The sequence below is a fragment of the Microtus oregoni genome, unplaced genomic scaffold (genome assembly GCF_018167655.1).
Source record: "Microtus oregoni isolate MIOR12 unplaced genomic scaffold, Mior012 000000F_ref0000247, whole genome shotgun sequence".
NCBI lineage: Eukaryota > Metazoa > Chordata > Mammalia > Rodentia > Cricetidae > Microtus > Microtus oregoni.
Window position 1 is genome coordinate 6,187,826 of NW_024543059.1, and position 25,010 is coordinate 6,212,835.

The window sequence follows — 25,010 nt, forward strand, 5'->3', positions numbered from 1 at the left end:
CCCCAAGGGCAGGCCAGTGCAGATGCCTGAATGCTAACAACTTCCCATTCTGTCCACAATCTTTTTATCTTCTTGGCTTGTTAGAACTAACGATTAGATTTTCAGATCCCCAACGCAGAGTCTATTCATTCTCATAACCCTCTCTTCTCTATGGTAGTTCCAGGACTCCGTGTCTGGATTCTTTATCAATCTCATTGCTTGCTTAAAATGAGAAGCTATCAGTCTGGACTATGAATCGTCTTTAAAAATGTAAGAGAAAAAAACAAAATGAGCCTGCTGTGTGTAGCTATTCTGATTTATTCATAAGAGACACTTCTCACAGGAGGGGCTGCTCCCATCCCAACAGTACCTTGCAAGTGATGACCTGCTGAGTAACCTCTGGCATCCGGAAGCCTTCCCAGAAAGAAAAGGTTCGATTCTTGGCACCATCTTCCATTAGTAATAAAGCCTGGATGATTCCTAAGACCCTTCTAACTTCAGAATTATGTAATTTCATGTGCTCTATAATTGCCGGAGGTTATAGACAGTTTCCAACTAAGCTTCAAACCTTCTGACTCATAAAGAGACTCTAATCCTTCCCTCCGTTACTAAATCTTATTTAAGGAAAGTATTTTTAAAGCTATATGGACGTATCATGGGTAAGTGTGCTACATTACACAGTGTTCCTGTACATTCGAGACCAACAAAGGTTTTAGGTGTGATGGGGGTTCTTAGACATTTATTTGGATGCCTGCGTATATACTATTATATACTATATATTATATACTATATAAATATTACTGATTTACACAGCAAGCCTCGTGAAGACGAACTTGCACATAATTACAGTTGGCTGATTTTATGTGTATTTGACTTGATTGATGGGTCTACGAGGCCTGAATGCATGCCTCTCCTCCAGGAAATCAATTTAAACAAACAAAATGTTTTCAGGATAGACTTGAATGAGAAGCAGGGATAAGAGTAAACAGAAGTTCAAAGCAGGGTGTAAGGTTATCCTGGAGCCCACTTGGTGTGCACTGAAGAGAGAGGAGGCACAGCAACTGAACCCTGAGAGAGGCACAGCACTCTTCCGGAGACCTGCCTTCTTCCTGGAGCTGGTACATCTGCACCAGCCACGGAACGTGCTGGGCATCCGTCCCTGCCTTCCTCTGCCCCATCAGGAGAGAACCCACAGTTTCAAGCAGCAACAGCAAAGAAGGCAGGCAGCCACGGGGCTTCAGAAGTTGTGGTGGCCAGTGACTCAAGAGAAATAGAAGCAGAGTTTCAGCGATTACTGGTTATTACACACATGGACATGAACACATACACACACACACACACTACCTTGGTGAAGGAGAGGAACAAAGCAGTCAGAGGTGTGGCTCAAATCAGAGCACCTGACTTTGCTAACTAGATAATAAACCTTCTCTGCTGTCCACTGCCAGATGGGCTCCTAGATACGCACACACTTGGGGGGAGCTGAGGTCCTTGTGTTTGAAGTTGTTGGCATGGAAGTCAATCTAGAAAAGCAAAGGCTGTGTGGGAGAATAACCTTACCTGTGACATGAGGGACTGGGGCCCGTGAGCTCCTCGAACTCCCTTTTTAATAGGAACTGGCATGGTATCTAACAGTGTGTTTGTGATTTGTCATCCTTTAGCAACAACAAAACTCTGAGTATTCAGCCTCTGCCCAGGGATATACCTGCTCTGGAGATATGCAAATATCTCATACAGAGCTTTTGAAATCTGAGCCTATAAAAAAAAATCAGTCAGTCCAATTTAAGCAATGTTTACTCAGCATCACATGCTCGGGGCTGTTTCGTGGGAATACAGACGCAGTATGGAAATGATACTGAGCATTTCCCCAAGGTTTACTATGTGCAGTTATTTAATCCTCAGAGCCATTGTGGGAGCTAATTACTACTAGGACCAGGCTTGCCTTATAGTCAACATGGGCTTTCAGAAGGATTAAGCCAAGTCCCTCAGGATCCCACGCCAGTGATCTTGCCAGAACCCAGATCCAACTCCACATGTTGTGATTCCAAAGAGAAAGCTCCGAGTTATTATACCATATACATTTTTTACTGGGCAAGAATCTGAGGTCATGACCTGAAATAGCGCCCTTGGCTCACGCGCTTTCTTTATCGTGCAAGTAAAAGCATTGGCCAGGGTGCCCGCGATGCTTAGACCTTGGAATCTGCTTTGAAACCGCAGCGCTGAGCCTATTTAAAATAAAAACGAAGACAAATAAGATCTCCAGCTCGTTGTGAAGCCTGAAAGCAAAACAGCATCTCTTAGTCCATGGCATTCCTATAGGGCTGGTTTTGTCTCCACTTTCCCCTTGCTAAGACATTCTTGCAGCTTTCGGGACAATCTCAAAGCTAAGACAACGGAAATCCACCTGCCCTTAGAAGCAGGGATACTCCAGGTAAGAAGCCTGCGTCTGGACAACTAGAAGCCTTCGAGGTAGAAGCTCTGGCTTCTCAGTCAAAATCCACACTGGATCTCACAGCCCAGTGAATGTGGCCTGAAGTCCCGATAATACCCATCGCGATAACACCCTGCACACAAGCTAAACTCAAAAGCTCCGAATCCACAAAGGAAACAAATTACATCTCCTTGGGGGAAGGTTCGGTGAATCAGGCAATGGGATTTGAAGCTGAATACCAGCTGAGAGAGGGATCGAGTGGCTAAGCCTTGTGAGACAGGAACGCAAAAACTAATTGAGGCGATAAAGAGCCCAGGAGAGCCCGAGTTCTCTAGAAACAACAGTCTGCCTTAATCTCACCAATTACACAGAGAGAAAACACGCCTTTAAAAACACTTTGAACGGAAAAAACCCCAACTCTCCAGTGAAAACTCGGGATTCCTCCAGCTAGCAGATGAGCTTTGTCGCAGAGAGAAAAGATCCTCAGCGGGGAATGGGGGGTGGGGGGTGGGGGGTGGGAGAGGAACCTCTCCTTTGGCTCCTCCTTTGTGGAAGGGTATGGGGACTGTTGCAAAGTCAATTAGGAAATGGGGCGACATGCTCATTACAGCTCAACAAGTTCGGAGGCTGTGAAGGAGCCATGGAAGCAGCCAGTGGCCAGGGTCAGCTGGTCCAGGGGATGCTGAATGGGCCAGATGGTCAAATCACACTGTGGACAAAGAGCCCTCCCCTCGCCCTATTGGGTTGCTGCTCTGACCTCCAAACAAACCAGGAGGCCACAGATTTGTTCCCCTTATCAGCTGTGCGGCTCAGCAGCTGCTGCCATGGGTTTCTGTTTCCGAAGCCCGAGTTTCCCCAACAGTTGCCTTTTTGTCTAACTTTTGTGCGAGGGAAGAGGAGGTGGGGAGGCCGGAACATAATGGAGAAATGGCCTAGGGACTGGCCGAGGAGGGAGTGTTTGAATAGAGTATTGCAAGAGGTGCAGAAAATAGATGGTTTTTTCCCCTCCCCTTAAACAACCTCTGGGAAATCTACCGGCCTGGAAAACACACAGAAAGTACTGAACACTCCGACTAAAGGCAACATCTCTTTTCAGAACTCATCGTGGAGTGGAAGTAGAGCCGTGTATGAAATGGCCTCTACATTGTTTGGGCTTAAACGAGCCATGGAAAGAAGGGCCGTGGTGCAGGCAGGGTAGGACTCCAAGCAGGACTGCTGAGATCTAACTGCCGAACAAAAGGATAATGGAACCAAAAGCCTGTTGAGAAAGGCAATGCATCATGTTCTCCTATCTGGGAGCAATTACACCTGCTGTAACAATTACTTAGGAAGGCAGCAGGGGTTATAAACAAAGATTGCCAAGTGTTCTTGCAGTAACAATGCAGGGATAGATGAGTTTGGGCGGGTCTCTATTAAAAGTGTGATTAGTTAAAGGTATATCCTTTTCTTCTTAAAGTCAACTATTGTAGTTCTGACAATGGACTAGAATAGAGAGGCGCACACACAACAAAAATAAAGAGCAGGTTTTCTTCTGCTAAAAAAAAAAAAAACTTTCATCTTTCTTTGCTGTGTTGCAGACTGTCTAACGGCTGGTTCTTCTCCTTTAAAAACTAGCAAGAAACTGAGTTAGGATGAGTCGTGTGGGTTAGCCGAGAAACGGGAAAGGGAAAAGAAGAGGCAGAGACGCTGTTTCCCTGGAGACACTTCACACAAAGGAGATGGGAGGGACAGGAACTCAAGGCTCTGTGCTCCCCCGTAAGTGGTGTTACACAACCGTGTGCGAAGGCTTGGGTAGGATGCAGGGCTGATAAGGTGATGAGGAGGTGACTGGATAAGGGAACTGTCACATGGGTTCTTCACACGTCAGGCCTGGTGGTGCACTTCGCAGATCTAAGTCTTCGGTGTCCTGGAACCGCTATGGCATCTGGAGTCCAGACTTAAATCCCAGACCACTCAAGCAAAGCAGTGTCTCTTGTTTGTTTCCTGGTTTGAAAAAACTGAGGGTAACATCAATTTCCAAGTCACGCCAGGCTGGACTAAGTGGAGTAAACAGAACCAAACCATGAATTCAAGAGAACGAACAATTTTCTTCTGTGCTAGGGGACTGAAGGAGAAATCGGGGATTGCTGGGGCAGCCACTAGAAACTTGAGGAATATTATTGTAACTAGATAAACATGTGTCATATTTGCTTACGATGCAGAATATTAATTTAACTGTATAAAGGGGCCTGTTGTTTATGCTGCGTTTGTTTAATTCTGTAAAGATGTGTTGCATCTGTTTCATCTTGCCCCCCTAAGGCACCCAATGGGTCTAATAAAGAGTTGAATGGCCAATAGCTAGGCAGAGAAAGGATAAGCAGGGCTGGCAGCCAGAGAGAAAAAATAGGAGGAGAAATCTACACTCAAGAAGAAGAGGAAGAAGGAGGAGAGAGCAAGGAAGGCACCTGAGGCCAGAAGCTAGGCAGGCACTGAGTAAGGTATATAGAAAAAGATAAAAGGTAGATGAAGAGACACAGGTTAATTTACGTTATAAGAGCTAGTGAGAAAAGAGCTAAGCTAAGGCCACGCATTCAAAACTAATAATAAGTCTCTGTGTCATGATTTGGGAGCTGGTTGGTGGCCTAAAAGAAAAAGCCTGGTACAAGAAACCACTGGAAGAAGCTTAAAGAAGAAGAAAGAAAGGAGCTGCTGGCACCACGAGAGGCTGCACTTGAGCAAGAGACCAATTAGTAGGGGTGCAAGGGTCTGGTGAGGCTGCATTTGCTAAGGAAGGAGGCTGCGCTCAGGGATCAGTGACTGATGCCCACCAATGGGCTACAACGGAACTCTTGAACTGAAAGTGACCTGCTGGAAACAGAGTAAAGAACGTTTGTCCTCTCCAGCCTTCGGTCTCCCTCTGTTGCCCCCACTGACAAAAATTATTGGGAAACCTGTTGCCAAAGAATTGGCTTGCAAGATCCTGCTTCAGGCGTAAGTCAGAAAGATAGTTCTGTAAAGGAATAATTATAGAATTACTATAAGATTAAATGAGTTACAACAGGTGCTCTTTGACTTACAACTAATTAGTTGGCTTATGGCCTGTAAGTCCACTTTGAGTTAGAAATATTATTGATTGAAAATCCATTCACTGTACCTCTGGGGGTTTGAAACAAAATGGCCTCATAGGGAGAGGCACTATTAAGAGGTGTGGCTTTGTTGGGGTAGATGTGACCTTGTTGGAGGAAGTGTGTCACTGTAAGGGGGTGGGCTTTGAGGTCTCCTCTCCTTAAGCTATACTGAGAGGCACAGTTCACTTCCTGTTGCCTGTGGATCAACTTGGAGAGCCCCTTCTCCAGCACCATGTCTGCCTGCACGCCACCTTGTCCTGCCATGATGATAATGGACTAAACCTCTGAACTGTAAGAGAACCTAATTAAATGTTTTCCCTCATATGAGTTCCCATGGTCATGGTGTGTCTTCACAGCAATAGAAACCCTAACTAAGACAGTGCCCGACCTCCCAAATATCAGAGTTTACTGCCAAACACCAGTCATTTATTCTCATGGTTGAGCAATTGGGAAGCTCACTTTACTGCTGCTAGCCAGCGAATGGAGAATGAATCCTACATCTGGACAGCCTGGGAAATGGTCAAAATTAGCAGCACCGTTTCCATGGAACTAACTACCTTACAGTTTCTAATCTCGAGTGGAGGACTCGAGTGTTTAGAGCTGTGCTTGGCATCATGTCAGGGTATTGTAAAGTGCTTTCAATAAGCAAATAAAACCACAAAAATGCTAGGAATAGCAGTGGGATCTCAGTTCTGACATGAAGAGGGTGAGATTGTAAAAGGTCTCTTAAAATGCTCCAGGTCCCATGAACTACGCACTAGTAGAATCCAGACCAATGGACTCTAAAGCTGTTAGCCTTCATGAGACCCAGAGGAGCAGGGCATACAAATAAACTGCATGCAAGAGAGACCGGCTTTAACGGTGTAGTAGACACGCATGGAGGCATTTGGGGATCATGAAGGAGGAAGACGCGCTTACTGACCGTGAGAGACTTGCTGGTGACGATGGTATTTAAGAAGTGAAGATGGAGAAAGGCCTTGTGTGACAGATGCCCAAAGCAAATTCAACAAACCAGGTGTATTCTCTGTGCCAGCCAGGTGCCAACCCAGATGCTGGAGGTCCGAAGACTTGTGCATGGCTTCTGCAATCTTTTTTAAGTAATATTTTTGTGCATCCTTTGAGAGCTTCATACAATGTATTTGATTATATTCATCCCGTCCTCCACCCCCTCCTACATCCTCCCTCTTTTCTACTCACCCAACTTTATGGCTTTTTTTCCTGTATCAAAACCAACAAAACAAACCTCATGGAATCCAATCTGAGTTGGCCAACTGGTCAACCACTCCTGGACATGGGACCTGCCCTGGAGTGTGACTCAAATATCAAATATCACTCCACTGAAGAAAACTGACTCTTCCTCACATAGATGAAATCAAATGCCAAAAGCTCCTTGCCCAGGGGTGGGTCTTTATGCCCATCTACCCTCCCCTCTCCTGGGAATTTTGTCTGGTGTTTGCTTACAGGGGTCTTATGCATGCTGCCACAGTCTTTGTGAGTTTGTGTGTACATCTGCTCTGCTGAGTTTGGAAAACACTGCTTCCTTGAAGGTATCACCACCTCTGGATCTTACAGTCTTTCCACCCCATCTTCCACATAGCTCCCTGAGCCTTGAGAAGAGGGGTGTGATAGACATCCCATTTACGACTGAGAATTCCAAAGTCGCTTATTCTCTGTATATCTATCAACTCTGGGTCTCTGTGTTGCCATCTATGGCAAGCAGAAGCATCTCTGATGAAGGTTGAGTGATGTGCTCACTGATCCGAGGGTATATAAACAATATGTCATCAAGAGTCATTTTATTACGTTCCTTTAGCACAATAACACAAGCAGGCTTCCTTCTAGGACCCATATCTATCTAGTCTCTGTTTTCTGGCCTTATTGATAGTATCAGGTATAGGATCCATCTCATGGAGCAGGCTTTAATAACAATCAAAAAGTAATGGATCCCTCCCATAGCATTTACACCACTATTGCACCAGGGGACATACCTTACCAGGTAGATCATCACTGTATCTCGCAGAGTTAACCTTCTAAAGCCGTGAATACCAACTGATATAAACGAAGCCTCCAGTTGAGTGCTCCCTAGTTTTCTTGATGCTCTGTGACAGAAGCATATGGTATCTTCAGCAATGAGGTCTTACTGTCAAGTTCTGGCAATAACCTGTAATGTTTTGGGGGTCTTTGGGGCCCCATTAGTTACCAACTCGAAAATAGGTAACTCATTCCTGGCACTAGGGTTTTATTTTGTAAGATATGATTTCTAGCTGGAGTATTGTCCCTCATTGTAGGGTGGTGGTTTCAGTCTTTAAGGAAGTCACGATTCAGTAAGGTAGCACATAAATCCTCAAATCCCTATGCTTGTACTAACTAGAAAAGCAACGGTCTTAAGTGAATTTGGAAATGGAGCCTTTGGTCAGGGGGATGGAATGAGATTCCTACCCTGTCGCCTCAGGAAGCAACATTACAAAGGCAGCAGAAGTCGGTTGGTGGGATGAGAAAGGCAAGGCAGATCAGGGAGCATCACTAGTTTTCTCTAATGCTGGAACAGACTGCCGTACTGGCTCGTAAAGGTTTCTTGCTGATGTTTTGATTTTTTTTATGGAATTGGAAAAGTTATAGAATGTTCCCTTGCTTCTCAACTTTGTCTCAGAAATCTTATGTTCATTTTGAAAAGGAAAGGGGTTACTATAAAGCATAGATAGAACCCACGGAGCAGTGACAGACGGCAGCTTCCGAGCCTACCCTGTATACCGAGCTCCCTCACCACAAAATGAGTATTATAGTTAGACACCTAGTCCAGTCAGTCCCGAAGAACAGTTCCTAGTTTCTTCCTTTCAGTAACAGACAACCCTGGCGAGCCTCAGGAAAGCACCCATGATTTTATGGCAGATATCAATGTGATATGCAGAGGGCAATGTGACTATGTGATGAACATCACCCCCCCCCAAAAAAATACTGTGAGCAGATGCCAACTGACTACAATATTCATCCCATTTCCCTTGGCAGAGAGAACCACTTCCTTTCCCGTTCCTTTCTGCCTTTCCACAGGGAAGAAATGGGACACTGAAGTGGTGTCAGCGCTCCTGGAGAGCAGACCAAATCACTTCAGAGGACTTGCCATGCACCCCATGGCGTGTGCTTAGCACACCACTGTAACCAGCATGGTAGCACTGATAGAGTTGTGACTGGGTAGAGAGGGTTTCAGCCATAGGTTATGGCACATGGAAGACTTCCAAGCAAACTTTATAAGCTTTGGTGAATGGACAGTGTAAAAATTGTATTTACTTAAGCTGGGCGGTGGTGATGCATGTCTTTAATCCTAGCACTTGGGAGGCAGAGGCTGGCAGATCTCTGTGAGTTTAAGTCCAGCCAGGTCTATAAGAGCTAGCTCGGGGACAGGCTCCAAAGCTGCAGAGAAACCCTGTCTCTAAAAACAAAACAAAATTATATTTACTTGTTTGAAACCTTCTGTTTTTTGTATCTGTGTCTCTGGCTGGGTTTTGAAGGACTGGGTCTACACCCAAGCAAGGAAAAGATCATCGTGTTGAACAAGGGCATACTCGTTGAACAAACAGTTTTTGCTCACTTGCTCTTTCCTAACTACTGAAGAAAGAAGCATGCATATGCAATCTCTGTCCTCAAGATGCTTGAGAATTGGTGGCGATATGTGCAGATATAAAAACAGTATTGAAAGAAGTGAATGCTCTTGGCTACAGACTATATAAAGACTCTAACTCAAATTTCCTTTATTAACTAAAATGCCATTACCAGGCTTGTGTAAGTATCCACCCTAAGAATAATCCTAACCAGGCATTTACCCTCTATTGGATGAGACTGTTAATGGGACCTGAAAACTCTGTTCTGTTGACCCGGCCTCTGTCCGTTCAACAGGGAGTTCTGATGCTGCTCTAAGCAGCACAGTTTAATACAGATCATTCCGATAGAGAACTGGAAATTAAAGCAGAGAAGATAACAGCTTCAAGGGAAGACCATCATTCTTGAGGAGACGAGCTCCCGAGCCCAGGCTGGAGGACCCAGACAGCACCATCATGACTACTTGGCACTTGGGGCATGAGAGTGGGGGGAGGTTTGAAGGGGGGGCTGAGAGAAGCACACCGTCCACCCAGCAGTCGTTCTGAGAGTCCGCAGCCCCGATCAACAGTGCTCACTCACCTTTGTTCACCAAACAACTATTTTTTTTTAATTGAACAGAGACCTGCCAGGCCCCAAGGACAAACTGATTTACAGGCAAAGATCATAGCCCAGTGAAGCCTGTATTTTAAGGGTGGGAAGCAGACACTAAACCACCAGAGCAATGACTTAATAGCTATATGTTAATCTATACGTAGAGGAAAACCTTGTGTGTCTCCTGGTGATGGCCAACACTGAATAGAATAACTAGAATAATGGCCTCCAAGTTGACAAATTAGGGGCAACCTGAGAGATGAGATTGCAAGCTCTTTGGAAGGTCGGAGGATGCCATTCCACATAAAGCAATAGCAGACAAAAGGCCCTCAGATGCAAAGGCCCTCGGGTAGAGGTTGGGATCTGGGGAAAGTGGAGAAACAAAGCAAGGGACGGGGACCTAAAAGGCAACGCAGAGGGGAGCAGAATGAACGTGAGAAGTTGGCAGGAGCCAGCCTGTGGTTGACCAAAAGGCCTCCTGAAGACGTGGATGTCGGCTCACACGCAGTGAAACACTGCCCATGAAAGAACTCTCTTGACTACTGTGTGGAGGAAGTACACATTTAAACTCAGGGAGAGGGGGACATCAAGGTGCAGGTGTGACCTTAACATCTGTGGCCGCTGGCAGCATGAGCTTCCTAGGAGCCCACTTAGGGACCAAGCGACTTTCCTCAAAGTGTTTTGCATATGTGCACAAACATATGGGCTCTCAACCGCCAACAAGGTGCTTACCACGACTGAGGAATGGGTTGTAAACTGTATTTTATTTAGAGGAATGTATTGAAAACTTACAGCCACATGAAGCTTATGGTTATTATATTGGACAGCATCCTTGTTCAGGATCTTGTTCAAAAGGTGGAAGCAGAAGAGGGAATACTGACCCTTACACGCTCACCCAACATTGCGATTCAGTCCTCTCTGGATGGAAAATACCAGGGAGAAAATGTGCAAACGCTCTAAGGTGGGGAGAAAGCCAGCTTCATCTTGTCTTGTTAGGAAGAGCCGCACGCGCATCGTTAAGGGAAGTCTGGTGCCACCAGGGAAGGTTTGGGGACTGCCTTTCCTGAACGCACCAGTACCGCCAGCTCACGCTGCCTGTGCCACCAGCTCACGCTGCCTGTGCGGTGCAGCCTTTGACGGGAGAGTGACAGGGAACAAAAGCACCTTGCCCCACCTGCCCGCAGTGGGACTGCATAGGTTTTAATTAGACAGGTGAGCCAAGGAAGGAGGAACCAAGGAGAATGCGGGGACCCCTCGGAGCGCGCAGTCGACCATTCTTCTGCATGGGGGCGGGGATGGCACCCGCTGTCATCCGCACAGGATCTGCTTTCTGAGCTTGCTTTCGCTTTGCTGGGTGCCTGGTGAGGCTTGGAGCATCGCAACCGAACCTGGAGCAGGTGGCCTCGGAGGAGGAGCGGAGGCTGGTCCTTTGAACCCTTCGGGGAGCCCCCTGCCTCTCCAAGAATAGGAGTCCTGACTCAGGCCCCCGCGCTCTGCTGGCGCGCAGGACCTGGCTTGGCTAGAGGGCACCCCTGACCTTGGTCTCTCCCTGGTTCCAGATCTGCGCCAGGACCATGGGCGCCGCGCTGGTCACTGGCCCGCGGCTGACCTCCCTGCCACGCATGGCCTTCGGCACCCTCCGGCGCCAGGCACCCTCCGAGCCCGCCCAGGGTTGCCACTCCAAGTCCGGCCCACCTCGCCCCGTGCCCCTGAAGAAGCGCGGATACGATGTCACCAGGAACCCTCATCTCAACAAGGTAATGGTCCGGGTCTGGAAGGGTAGGACATCGGATCCTGTGACTGGAGGGAAGGACGCCCCGCCCCCCTGGGCCTGGGAAGAAGCCTCTGGCGTCCTTCCACGGCCCTTCTGGTTTTGCCTAGCAGAGATTGCTTTATTTGTTTTGGCTTTTTCCGTCCCCTTCCTCTCTCCCTTTTGACATGGAGAGAGGTGATAGGTTATGTGGACATTAATTTCTTCAGCGAAACCAATACAGACCCAGTGAAGGTCCACGAAGGTCTCTCTGACCTAGAGTCAGATTGCCAGCAGATCTTGAGGACAGTTCCTTTGACCCCTGGAATTAAAGTTTCTGTATCTGTTAGAGAAAGACTTCTTGGGAGGATTGCACGGTTTACAAGGAAAATAGAAGCAGAGTTCTTAGCACACACTCCGGCACCAGCGAGATAAGAAGTATCAGTCACTGTTATTATGATGATTATTTGTGAATGCAAATCTGGAAGAAAGGTCTAGAATTATAGAACATTTTAGGACTGGAAGGAACATCCGAGAACTGCGTTCAAACCGGTCCTAGAGCAGGATATACAACCAAGGGGGCTTGACCAAGATGACCAAATTCAGATCTCTAATGCTTTGGCATGTTCAGCCCACTGCAAACACTTGAGTATTAACCTAGAAATACGCACACGCTCTTCCTCCGGGAAGGAGTTCGTATCTCTGGTTCAGAGGATTGTGATGGACAGGAGCCAAAAAAGCAAGACTAGCACCAGTCCGCCACCCCCACCTCTTCACTTTTAACTAGGAGGCTCAACTTTCTTCAGCCTAAAATGGATGCTAGATTCGGCATTCCAACCCCACTGGCTTAGTGTGAATATTCTGAAAACCACAGGATTTGAAGTACTATTTTAAACTATAACTCCAGAGTACTGGCTAAACAATTACCGCAAATAAAATTGTAATGATCCTCATGTATGAAGTTAAGTTTCTGTGATTCAGGATGGTGAAATTCAAATGAGGCAACCTGTATGGAAAATGTGATTTTAAGTGGTGGGGCCAATCATGCCATGCTATGGGTTTTTCCTGCAGTGTTAGTAGAAACTAAGAAAACAAAAAACTTTTGGCTCAGTCTTTGCCTGTCCCACTGACCTCCTGCTCTCCAAAGAGACCTTGGTTTCTCTGAACAAGGCTCCTTTCCTAAGCACAGAAGGTATTTACATCAGTCTGCATCACTTAGGCTGTGTTAGAAGGTGTAAACGACTTTAGACAATCAAAAAGTTACTTTACAGAAACGGAACCTAAAGGGCGGGCTACAGGTAAGACTGGAGGGAGTCACCGAGGGGACTCCGGAGTGGTGCAGCCTTGCTCTGGTCGACCCTGGCTCTGTAATGTCAGCTTCAACAGCAGACCTTTCATGAAGTCGGAGTAGGCCACTTCTTACAGACTCTGCTTGGGTTTTCCTCCTATTTCCAAGACAACCACCAGTAACTTAAGCCAGCTGGAGCATAAGGCTCATTTCTACACCATAATACACCAATTACCTTAGAATAGAAGAGATACATTTCCCCCACCATAAACTTGTATATGTCATAAGATATAAGAGACAGAATTCTGGTGTGCAAAGTAATATATTACTACCATAGGCTTCAGTTATTATAACAATCGCCTTAGATGTATGTGTACATTACCAAAAAGAAGTTATTGCTTCATAAGTAGTTAAGAAAATAATGTTTTTAGTCCCGGGTTTTGGACCCCTAAAAACATTCGAGTCCCCTATGTAAGTTGTCCGAGTGACTTGCCTTCCCAAGTACCAAAGATCGAATGTTATTCATAAATGCATGCGGCCTGCCATTTTCATAAAGTTACACGCATATTTGAAGATGCCTGACACTGGTTAGAGAAGTGGAGGATATCCAGAATGCTGCTCAGGGACAGGGGTATCCCTCTTCTGCAGTGAAGAAGCAGACTTCCGGGGAGCTGCTCATAAGCCCTTCTGTTCCCTCTGGTGACCCCAGCATTTGGTGTCTCCAGGGAAGGCTTCAGGATTTCTCTCCGCCAGATGGGACAATTGTGATGAGGTTAGACAAAGCAATAAGGTTCCCAGAGTAGAAAAATCAACAAAACAAAACAATAAGATGGGAATCTTCGGAAGGTCCTTCATGCCGTGGTTAGCTGGCAGGTCTGTGGGCGGACTGTTTTTCTAGCATGCAAGCTCTTTGAGAGCCAAGACTGACAGTGTTTTGTGCACCTGTGTCTAGAATGCACTAGAGAAGCTTCTCGGGGATCTCGCAATCCACCTCTAGCACTGCATCCGTCGTACTGTGTGTTCCATTTCTGGCAGATCAGGAAAGGCATAACATTGAACCTGGAGGGTGAACGGGAAGTGGAGTTGTAGAGAGAAGATGGGCTTCTCACCGGGTGGGGTAGGCCCGCTGCGGTCACGTGGTCACCATCTTCTGGATCTGGCGCTGTCTGTGTGCCGGCCCTGCTGTCTGTGCTGGGTCTCACTGGCATCTCGGTGACTGGCATGAAGGCCGTCCTCATCCACCTCTCTAAATGTGAGCCTCTTGGCGTTTGCCTTTTTGCCATTTCCTTCGGCACTGGGCATACTTCTACAGTGGCTAAGTTCTTTTCCACAGTAGACCACGATGTTCCTGTGGACAGAGACTGGCCGGTCAGATAATGGTCTCTCTGCCTGATTTGACAGTTGGTAACTATTTGCTCTTGAGTAATCTGAGTCTCTGCCCTTTCCCTCAAAGGTGTTAACGTTAATGTGGTAATTTAACAACCGAGCTCTTGTTTGACTACGTTCTCATTGACTAAAGCCTTTTGTGGAAGCAACATACCTACTTGATACTAGTAGTCCAAGATTTTCAGTCTTTCAGCAAAGCAGTCTGTTATTTCCTAGAGTGCACCAGCCTCCGTCTTTGACATAATACCAGCAGTGGGTTTTTTTCTCACAATATGCTACTTCTGCTGCTTCTGAAGTTTTTCATTTGTTTGTTGTTTTTGTTCATTTGTTGTTGTTTTTGATCTCCTGAGTTTAAGGTTTCAGGAAGTAATGAATGAAGCAGGTGCTTAAACCACTGGTTGTTGACTGGACACATTCCACGGGGTGGACCTTGAGATACTTCAGGACAGAGCAGAAACAGCCTGCCTTCCATGCAGACTTGGCATATTTCGGTCCATGAAGGTATGCAGGATGGTGACCAACACTGCAGCAGGGGTTGAGATTCCGGGGAAACACAGGTTTCAGCAGAATCACCTCAGCATTCAGTGGGGGATTTATTAGACTCCTACGCATGTAATTTGTTTGAAGTGCCTTTTTTTTTTTTATTAACTTAGCAGCAGCACAGACCTTTACCTCCCTCTCCTTGAATGAGGGAGTTATCTCCTCCCAGACTTGCTTCATTCACGTTCAGGAGATGCTGACTGGGCCGGATGGAGAAGCAGAGGTTTAGTGGTGACGTGAATAATATGCTTTCCTGAGACCTCAGTGTCAGATATAAGAGAGAATCAGGCTTCGGGATTGAAAGAGAAACAGTGGATCACTAAGTAGATATGAGTTCATGTGCAGTTTGCCCTAGAGCTAAGTCTCTGGCTTGCTGGTACAGGGAATAGAAACTCAAATACTGTTTGAATATTTCAAGACGAAACGAGAAAAAAAAAAACAGTTTAAAAGTCAGCCTTTCCCTATCGAATACTGCCCTGTCTTCATGGTCCTGATGTGGTTATGTGCTGAAACAGCTGAGAAATGTTAGGGCTATGTGCTTAGAACAGCAAAAAGAATTAGTACTAGTTAGACTAGGTCAGGCCAGTCTGACAAAATGAGCTGCAAATGCGGGGACTTAAACCAGATAGAATTACAAATCAGATAAATGAGTCTGGGAGGGAGTTTGCGAGTTGGCAGGAAGCTTGATCTTCTTGCTCAGTAGTCTTCGCTGGGCTTTTTATGTTTGATAGTCCAAAATGGTGACTCTGGCCATATCTTTAACTCCACAGACTCCAAGGGTAAGAGGAAACACTGCTTTTAAGGGCACTGTTTGGAGGACTTAATTATCATTTTTAGTCAAACCCACTTGGCTGGAACTTGGTAATATGCACACTTAGCTTTAACAGAACAGGGCTGGGGAACCGTCTGGCTGAGCACCAGTGCTTCAGTTAAAAATTCTCCACTATCAAAGAGAGGATATTTTGGGAGCCTGTCAGAAAATATTGATCTGAAACTACCATTCTTTTAGTCTGTCAATTTTTCCTCACCTTCTAAAATCTGTTTTTCTACATCCCCACTAATGCCAACTTTGTTCCTACATATCTCATCTCATCATGGTTAGCTCCTGTAAGCTAGACAACCGTTCTACTATTCAGATTAGATTTAGCCCTCCTTTGCTTCAAGGATTTGGGGCTGATATAGCTCAGGTATTTAACCTACAGTTAAATAGAATGAAGGAAGGAGTCAAATTGTTACCACATTTGTTAGCATCAAACTTGATCACTGCCTGCCTGACAAGATAGCCTACCTCCCCAGAAGGCCAATAAAAGATGCAAGTAGTGGTGAACATCAGAGAAGAGGTGTTTATCCAGTGTGGCTACACGGGGAGGAGGAGCAAATGAATAGATCCAGTGGAGCCCTCTGATCCATGCTCCCCATACTGGCGTTTAGAAAGAGAGCAAAAGTGTAACTCAGCAGCCCTGGGTGAGGTGTGGTCCTGTCTATCCTTGGCCCATCACAGACACATCACTGTCCCCTGGTCCTTGGTCTGCCCTGCAAATGGTCAACACTGGGTAAAATCTCTTGCTGGGAGATGAGCACCCTTCTGGCTGGCACCAGGACCTTAAATTTTTCCTTTCTCAGAATGAGACCACTTTAGAAAGTTCTAATTCCTAGGAATCCCTTGTCTCCATAATCTTAACACCCCAAGGAAGAGACATAGCATCTCACTTTATAAGTTCAGGTTATATTGCTTCTGCCAAGATGGCTATAAACTAGATGAATCATTCAGAGTGACTTCGGCCGGGTTCCCTAAATTCCTCCTTTTTCTTCATCTCTCTTTCTACCAAAGGGCCCTTCTTCAGCGCAGGCCCCTCCCCCAGATCCGTGGATCAGAGAAAGTAGATCCAGGTGCAGCCAGTACCTCCAGTGTCCTTGCCTCCTCTTCTGATGCCTCAGAGGTTCCACTGCTGCTGAGACAGGCAAGGGAGGCAGAGGGATTCACGCAGGAAGGAAAGCTCTAAGGCACTGGTTCTCAACCTGGAGGTCATGACTGCTTTGGGGTCTCAGATAGCCTGCCTATCAAATATTTGCATTACAATTCATAAGAGTTGCAAATTACAGTTATGAGTAGCAATAAAATCATCTTATGGTGGGGGGGGTCACCACAACATGGGGAACTCTATTAAAGGGTCACAGCATTAATGAGAACCTCTGGTCTAAGGCCTCAAGAGTGGAGGATGGGTGCTCAAAGTTACCATAGCAGGCAGAGCCTCAGTTCCAAATACCTGAAAATGGAAAAAGTATGGGGCAGGTGCCAGAGGCTCTGGAAGGAGCTTGACCGTCGCTGGAACCTGAAGCTGATTTGCAAAGTGTTTTCTCATAAGCACGTGGCTATAAATAGGTGACTGATTCTCTAGAGAACACAGAACATTTACTAAATGGGCATCTGTATATTCATCCTCAAGATTTCAGAACCCATTGCCAACAATGCACAATGCTAAGTCGACTCTATAGGGATGGCTGTTGCTATGAGAAACACGCAAGTCTGGAAAATGGCGGGGAGGTAATCTCCTGGAAATGCCTGTTTTGTAACAGAGGTATATTAAGAATCTTATTTTTTCTCTGTGTTAATTCCTTAATGTCCCATTATCGTTTCAGTGGTTTCTATGAGGCAAAGTTTCTAGAACTGAGTGGACGACGTTCAGCTTAACTTTTAGAAGTCGATGCATCTGGAATTTATGAGTGGAAATCTCTCTCAGCGGTCGTCTCGTTTCAGTCTTGTATAATTAGCTATCTTCTGCTGCCAACATTAAAAGTAGTTGTCAACGGCAATATCTGGATTACGTAAGCAGCCGCATGGCTGGCACACCCTTTACAGAAATATGTGCTGTCTGCCTCCGACCTGGGCCAGCTGGCATCTTAAAGGTTCTAAGTCTTGGCTAGATATAAAGTTTCTTTGGTCATGTTTTCAAGATCATCTCTAGTTTCCCTACATCAGTTTCTCTTGGTTGCCCTTGGCCTTGGCACCCTTTGAGGTTTATGATCTGATTGGTTTTATTTGACCACGTTTTTGCCACTTCCACCCAAGATTTCATTATCCGCCCTCCGCGTTCTAAATGCCAGTCACGCCGCGAGGGTGGGAAAGTGGCCTTCTGATTTGTCGGCCATTGCAGGGCACCAATGTGAGCACTTGTGTTTGCAGACAGGGCTTACTTACAATCCCTTCCCTTTGATGTGGAGAAAGTACATCGGGCAGTCCTTTGGGGTGGCGTTCGACTGCCTTTCTGAGTAGAGCACAAAGGACACTCTATGATTGCGTGATGAAAATCCTGCAAGTGGAGGTGCTGGGGTCAGTGGTTAAAAGCTCGCATTCATTCTGTGCGCAGAGGGTTGCCAGGCAGCCTGGGTAAGACACGGTTCTTCCCGCAAGGACAGAGAAAAGAGGAAAATATACCCAGTCATTTGAGGAGAGGGTTTTTGATAGAAAGATTATCAGCTTTTGAAGGGCTTGAATAAAAGAAAATCAAAGCTCTGTTTGCTTTTCCTAGGAGTGGAAACTGGAGGCACAATTCAGTAAACACCTGAATGGCTGGCAACTCGAGATTGTTTTTTTTTTGTTTTTTTTTTTTGTTTTTTTTTTTTTTTTGTCTCATTTGATGGTTTTGTTTTCTTCTGAACTACGGAGCATCCAAAAGAATTGTCTCAACCGCATTCTCTACAGGATAGAAGTCTGGCAAAAATGGGCTCGATTGAATCCTTTTGCAAAATAAAAAGATGCCCTTCTCACCCACCCAAATTAGCATCTCTTCGGAGCTATCTGTTGAGTGACTTTGAGGCTGAAAGCACCTGGCAGACATTGTAGGGCAGCTCCACCTTGGTCCATTGTCCTATCCCTTCTCCCTGCGGATTCCATTTAGACGTCAGTAATGCCAGTTTCCTGCCGTGTTGTCATGGAGAGGAGCCAGACAACAACGACAACAGTTCACAGTTGCAGGAGACATAGGGTACCCAGAATTCTTCCAAGCAGTGTTCATGGGCATTAACTCATTTACTGCATTATCACAACCTTTTGAGGTATACATTGTTATTATTCTTACGTCACAGAGAAGAGGGAAAAAGCACTAAATGGCAGATAACGAATTGCTCCACGCTCTCTGCTCAGTGTGGCACAATGGTGCTTAAACCCAGGCTATCTAGTTTAGGGCCGACACCTGCACCCAGTGTGTGCACTAATGTCACCTGCACCCAGTGTGCGCACCAGTCACCTGCACCCAGTGTGTGCACTAATGTCACCTGCACCCAGTGTGCGCACTAATGTCACCTGCACCCAGTGTGTGCACTAATGTCACCTGCACCCAGTGTGCGCACTAATGTCACCTGCACCCAGTGTGCGCACCAGTCACCTGCACCCAGTGTGTGCACTAATGTCACCTGCACCCAGTGTGCGCACTAATGTCACCTGCACCCAGTGTGCGCACCAGTCACCTGCACCCAGTGTGCGCACTAATGTCACCTGCACCCAGTGTGCGCACTAATGTCACCTGCACCCAGTGTGCACTCATGTCACCTGCACCCAGTGTGTGCACTCATGTCACCTGCACCCAGTGTGCGCACTCATGTCACCTGCACCCAGTGTGTGCACTAATGTCACCTGCACCCAGTGTGTGCACTCATGTCACCTGCACCCAGTGTGCGCACTAATGTCACCTGCACCCAGTGTGCGCACTCATGTCACCTGCACCCAGTGTGTGCACTAATGTCACCTGCACCCAGTGTGCGCACCAGTCACCTGCACCCAGTGTGCGCACTAATGTCACCTGCACCCAGTGTGCGCACTAATGTCACCTGCACCCAGTGTGCGCACTCATGTCACCTGCACCCAGTGTGTGCACTCATGTCACCTGCACCCAGTGTGCGCACTAATGTCACCTGCACCCAGTGTGCGCACTAATGTCACCTGCACCCAGTGTGCGCACTAATGTCACCTGCACCCAGTGTGCGCACTAATGTCACCTGCACCCAGTGTGCGCACTAATGTCACCTGCACCCAGTGTGCGCACTCATGTCACCTGCACCCAGTGTGTGCACTCATGTCACCTGCACCCAGTGTGCGCACCAGTCACCTGCACCCAGTGTGCGCACTAATGTCACCTGCACCCAGTGTGCGCACTAATGTCACCTGCACCCAGTGTGCGCACTCATGTCACCTGCACCCAGTGTGTGCACTAATGTCACCTGCACCCAGTGTGCGCACCAGTCACCTGCACCCAGTGTGCGCACTAATGTCACCTGCACCCAGTGTGCGCACTAATGTCACCTGCACCCAGTGTGCGCACTCATGTCACCTGCACCCAGTGTGTGCACTCATGTCACCTGCACCCAGTGTGCGCACTAATGTCACCTGCACCCAGTGTGCGCACTAATGTCACCTGCACCCAGTGTGCGCACTAATGTCACCTGCACCCAGTGTGCGCACTAATGTCACCTGCACCCAGTGTGCGCACTAATGTCACCTGCACCCAGTGTGCGCACTCATGTCACCTGCACCCAGTGTGTGCACTCATGTCACCTGCACCCAGTGTGCGCACCAGTCACCTGCACCCAGTGTGCGCACTAATGTCACCTGCACCCAGTGTGCGCACTAATGTCACCTGCACCCAGTGTGCGCACTCATGTCACCTGCACCCAGTGTGTGCACTCATGTCACCTGCACCCAGTGTGCGCACTCATGTCACCTGCACCCAGTGTGTGCACCAGTCTTCCAGCATCCAAGATCCCTCTTACTTGGGACTTACTGTATGCAGCCTGATGAGCTGCGGCTGTCCCATGGTAATAACGAATGTAGTGCCTGTTTCCTTGTGTGGCCACTAGGTTGTTATTACTTCCATTTGTTTGGTTTGAAATAGGGAATCCTGAAGTTGGAGGGGACCTTAAATATCACTAAGTGACTTCTACTCTCAAGGATGTGTAATTCTACTCAAACTTACTCTTTTTTTTAATTTTATTGAGCTCTACATTTTTCTCTGCTCCCCTCCCTGCCTCTCCCCTCCCCTTCAACCCTCCCCCAAGGTCCCCATGCTCCCAGTTTACTCAGGAGATCTTGTCTTTTTATACTTCCCATGTAGATTAGATCCATGTTTGTCTCTCTTAGGGTCCTCATTGTTGTCTAGGTTTTCTGGGGTTGTGATTTGTGGGCTGGTTTCTTCATGTTTAAAAACCACTTATGAGTGAGTACATGTGATAACTGTCTTTCTACTCAAACTTACTTTTTCCGTATTAGATTCATCATTAGCCCTTTTATGAGTCCTATTTCCACTTTAAACAGTGAGGAAGTCATGGTAAACACAGCTCTTCTTCTGCCTTTATAGAGTTTACAGGATAAGACAGGGGCATGTGAGGAGCAGGGAGGACTCGGAGACAGTTTCATTCAGCTGGGTAAGTGTGATGAGGGGGGCATCTGTACAGAGTGTGAAAGGGGGTGCAGCAATGCTCTTGTGGCAGCGTTTTGGGGGCTGGTGTGAAAGGACGCCTCAGAGTTGGCCGGTGAAGGTGATGGAAGGCAAGCCGGTTAAACGAGACCCTAAGAGGCTGGCAACGCATTACTGTCGGGATGGGATGGACAGACACTGAGTAGCCTGTAATGGGCCATATTTCAAGAGAACTGTGTGACATTATTGTATCAGCTGTTTTCCTCCCTGCTATAACAAAACACCTGACCAGAAACAGCTTACTGAAAGAAGTGTCTTAGTTAGGGTCTCTATCACTGCGACAAAACACCATGACAAAAAGGCAAATTGAGGAGGAAAGGCTTACACTTCAGCGTTTCTGTTCATCACTGAAGGAAGTCAAGACAGAGCAGCAGCCCAGAGGCAGGAGCTGATGCAGAGGTCATGGAGGGGAACAACTTAATGGCTTGCCTCTCCTGGCTTGCTCAGGCTACCTTCTTATAGAACCCAGGACCAGCAGCCCAAGGATGGCACTACCCACCATGTGCTGGGCCCTCTTCCATGATCACTAATAGAGAAAATGCCTTACAGCTGGATCTCATCAAAGCCTTTTCTCAACTGAGACTCCTTCCTCCTATAACTCTAACTTGGGTCAAGTTAACACACAAAACCACACAGTATCCTTAGCATACTCCGTGTGATATCAAGAGTTAGGGACATTGGGGAGTGACTAGAATTAGATAAGACCGTCATGGTGGAGCCTGCAGAACTGAAAACTGATGTCTTCATAAGAAGATGGACAGATACCTAAGGATACAAATACTTGCATGTGTATGCAAGCACACACATGTCTCTTGACACATGATGCCTCGTACTACCTGAGGACCAGTTTAATAAGAAATCCGCCATATATGACCCCCATATGTTGGATCCCAAATAAAACTCCATAAAGTTCTAAGTGCCCAGCCTCGGGTGTTTAGGTATAGCAGTTAAAAATGGATGAATACAATTCTAATCCAGTACTGCCGTTTACTAGATTCAGGGGCTTTGGAAATCTTTTGAGACCGTTTCCTCATCTATGACGGGAATGCCAATAAAATGTACCCTCTTGATAGGTTGTTCTAATGATTAAAGGAAACACCATATCTAAAGTGTGTTCTAAGCCTTCAGTTAATTCTCAGGTAGCCCTCATCTTTAGCATGTCTAACACAATGCAAGCTCTCTGTGCACCACAGATACCGAAAGAGTCAAGACCTGGCCCCTGCCTGTGTAGAGAATTCAACCCAGAAGAGGGGAAGGCTAAAGCAGCAAACCTGTTCTCAGAGGCGTAGCAGACTTCCTGGAAGAGAAGTGGGTCAAGGAAGGGGCAGGCTAGGCAAGATCATTCACTGATAATTTGTGTTTTGTGAAGCCTATGTGCCCATAAGCTAGGCATTTGTCTGAAAGAAACTTAGGTAAAAATGTCTCTAGAAGTAGAAATTCGAGTGACATTCAGGAAGATGTTCTGGTAATTGAGTCTGGTGTTGAAGATGGTGCTGCCTCCAGCAATCTTAGAACTTTGATCACAATGTTTGGGCACCTGATAAGCAACATTTTATAAACAAAATCAAATTTTCAAAGTTCAAATTTGGGTGGATCTCTATTTCCTCGTTGCTATAACATTCCCAGTCTCAGGAGACAATAACAGTAAGACAACAGATAAGAGAACGTTTGTGATGTCTGTTCAGAGACATAAAAGTCGAAATATTGCCTCAAACTCAGATAAACTGGGCCCAGCTGGCCCAACTTATATTGCTAACAGAGAGTTTGGGGATTGTTCCATCCTAGCAGAGTCTACATAGGCTGTGCTGTGGGTGATAAAATGTGCGTGTGCGTATGTGTGCATGTGTGTTTAAGTGGGCATTTCCCTCTGTCAGGATTCAGGATGAGAATTTTTTAAAAATACTGAGTGGCCATTGTATTTGGAACTTTGTGTTTGGGAAGACACTGTTCTAGCCTTGTTGATCATTTTCCAGATGAATTTCTAGAGGAGAGGAGTCCACATTCATCCTGCCTAGGGTGTCAGCGGTGGACAGGGACACAAGCTACAGCTGTCTCTTTCTTTTCTTTAATCTCTCTCTCTCTCGCTCTCTCTCCCTCTCTCTCTCTCTCTCTCTCTCTGTGTGTGTGTGTGTGTGTGTGTGTGTGTGTGTGTGTGTGTGTGTGTGCCTGTGCTTGTATATATGTGTAAGGGAGGTATATGAACATGTGTGTGAAGGCCAAAGTTGACACTTGGTGTCCTCCTCAGTTACTCTACCCCTGATTTTTTGAGGCAGGGTCCCTCCTTGAGCTCCTTAGTTCAGGCAGACCAACTAGAGAGGAAAGCCAGGGATGCTCCTGTCTCTCCCTCACTAGCACTGGAATTACAGGAGTGCGTCCATGTGCTTGAAATTTTTATATGACTTCTAGGGATCAAACCCATACCCTCTCCTTTAAAAAAAAAAGGAGCATTTTGCCTGCCATCCTAAAATACCAACTTGGACCAAGTCTTTGCTGACATACACAGAAGTACGTTATAGTCTTCATTTCCAAGGAAACACATGAATATTAATCATCGCCATGCACTTCATACTGAAGCACCTGCTGGCGTGGCTCTTGCTGCCACTCCTCAGAGCTCGCCCTGATGAATGAGCCTGCTCCCAACTGTAACTCTTTCCGTATTTCTGTTTTTCTCTGCACTAACATGACCTAAGGGACAGAGCACAAACGACTGGCCGAAAGCTGAGCCCTCCTGTCAGACGCTCCTTTCTTATCTCTTTCGTTTTATTTTTTATCTCTTCTTGCCCATAGCTATTTGTTTTGACTGGTAAAACCATTTGAGGTCACAGGGACAGCAAATAGCAACACAGCTGCTGCTTGGTGAAATAGGAGGAGACAGGGTTGGTGCTGAGAAAAACCCATTAGCAGCCATTTTTAGAAACAGGCTTTGAAAACCACTCAGCAGAGTTGAGTCATCCACAGTGTAAAAGGAGACTGCTCTTTAGTTTCCCGGCCACACAGACCCGAATAATCACACAAACATTTTATTAACTATAACACGGTTTGACCAGCTGCTCAGGGGTATTCCTAGCTAGCTCTTACATCTTAAGTTAACCCATTTCTATTATTTTATATTTTACCACGAGACTCGTGGTTTGTTACCTCCCATCTTGCCTCTTGGGCAGCTACATGTCATCTTCCTGCCTCTGCCTTCTTTCTCCCTGCATTCAGTTTAGTTTCCCCACCAAGCTATATTCTGCCCTGTCATAGGCCAAAGCAACTTCTTTATTAACCAATGGTAATAAAACATATTCATAGCATACAGAGTGGAATCCCGTATCACCCCTGCTCTCACGGGAGTGGGAAGCAGCTTCTCCTTGCATGTCTCTGGCACCACAGACACTGCCTAAGGCCTGGGGAAAGTCCAACAGACGTGCTCATGGTGGAAGGAGAGAACTGACTGCCTCAAGTTGTCTTTTGATCACTATATGTGTGTCATGGGACATATGTGCATGTGGACATGTGCGCACACACACACAAATAAAAAGCAAGGTAAATAAGAGAGAGAAATATATATATATATATGAAGGCGTAAGTCATAAACAATGCCACACCAGTATGGAATTATGATTAATAGGGCGGTATTTATTTAAAGGGGAAAAAACTTACAGATCACCGTCAGCCCTCTACACAACCAGGAAGGGAGTCTAGTAGCCGGCAGAGCATGAAGTGAAGAGAGAGAGGAGAGGGAAGTGGCCACTTTTTTAAAGAGAGAGAGACCACGCCCCAATGGGCTGGTATCTCAGCAGCTATAGGCTGGAGGAGCGGGAGGACCTCCCGCAACATATATATATATATATATATATATATATATATAGAGAGAGAGAGAGAGAGAGAGAGA

The 25,010-nt window shown here is 46.4% G+C and overlaps 1 protein-coding gene across 2 annotated transcripts in view; it reads left to right on the plus strand.

The window, feature by feature from the left end:
* Positions 1 to 10,727: 10,727 nt before the first annotated feature.
* Me3 (malic enzyme 3) overlaps positions 10,728 to 25,010 on the plus strand; it is a 154,755-nt gene continuing 140,472 nt past the window's right edge. Inside the window, exons 1-2 of one of the 2 annotated variants that reach the window (XM_041654647.1) lie at positions 10,728 to 10,911; positions 11,259 to 11,456. In XM_041654647.1, the coding sequence (XP_041510581.1) occupies positions 11,274 to 11,456 (183 nt within the window). In that variant the 5' untranslated portion in view covers positions 10,728 to 10,911; positions 11,259 to 11,273. The other variant, XM_041654638.1, reaches the window with a different exon arrangement.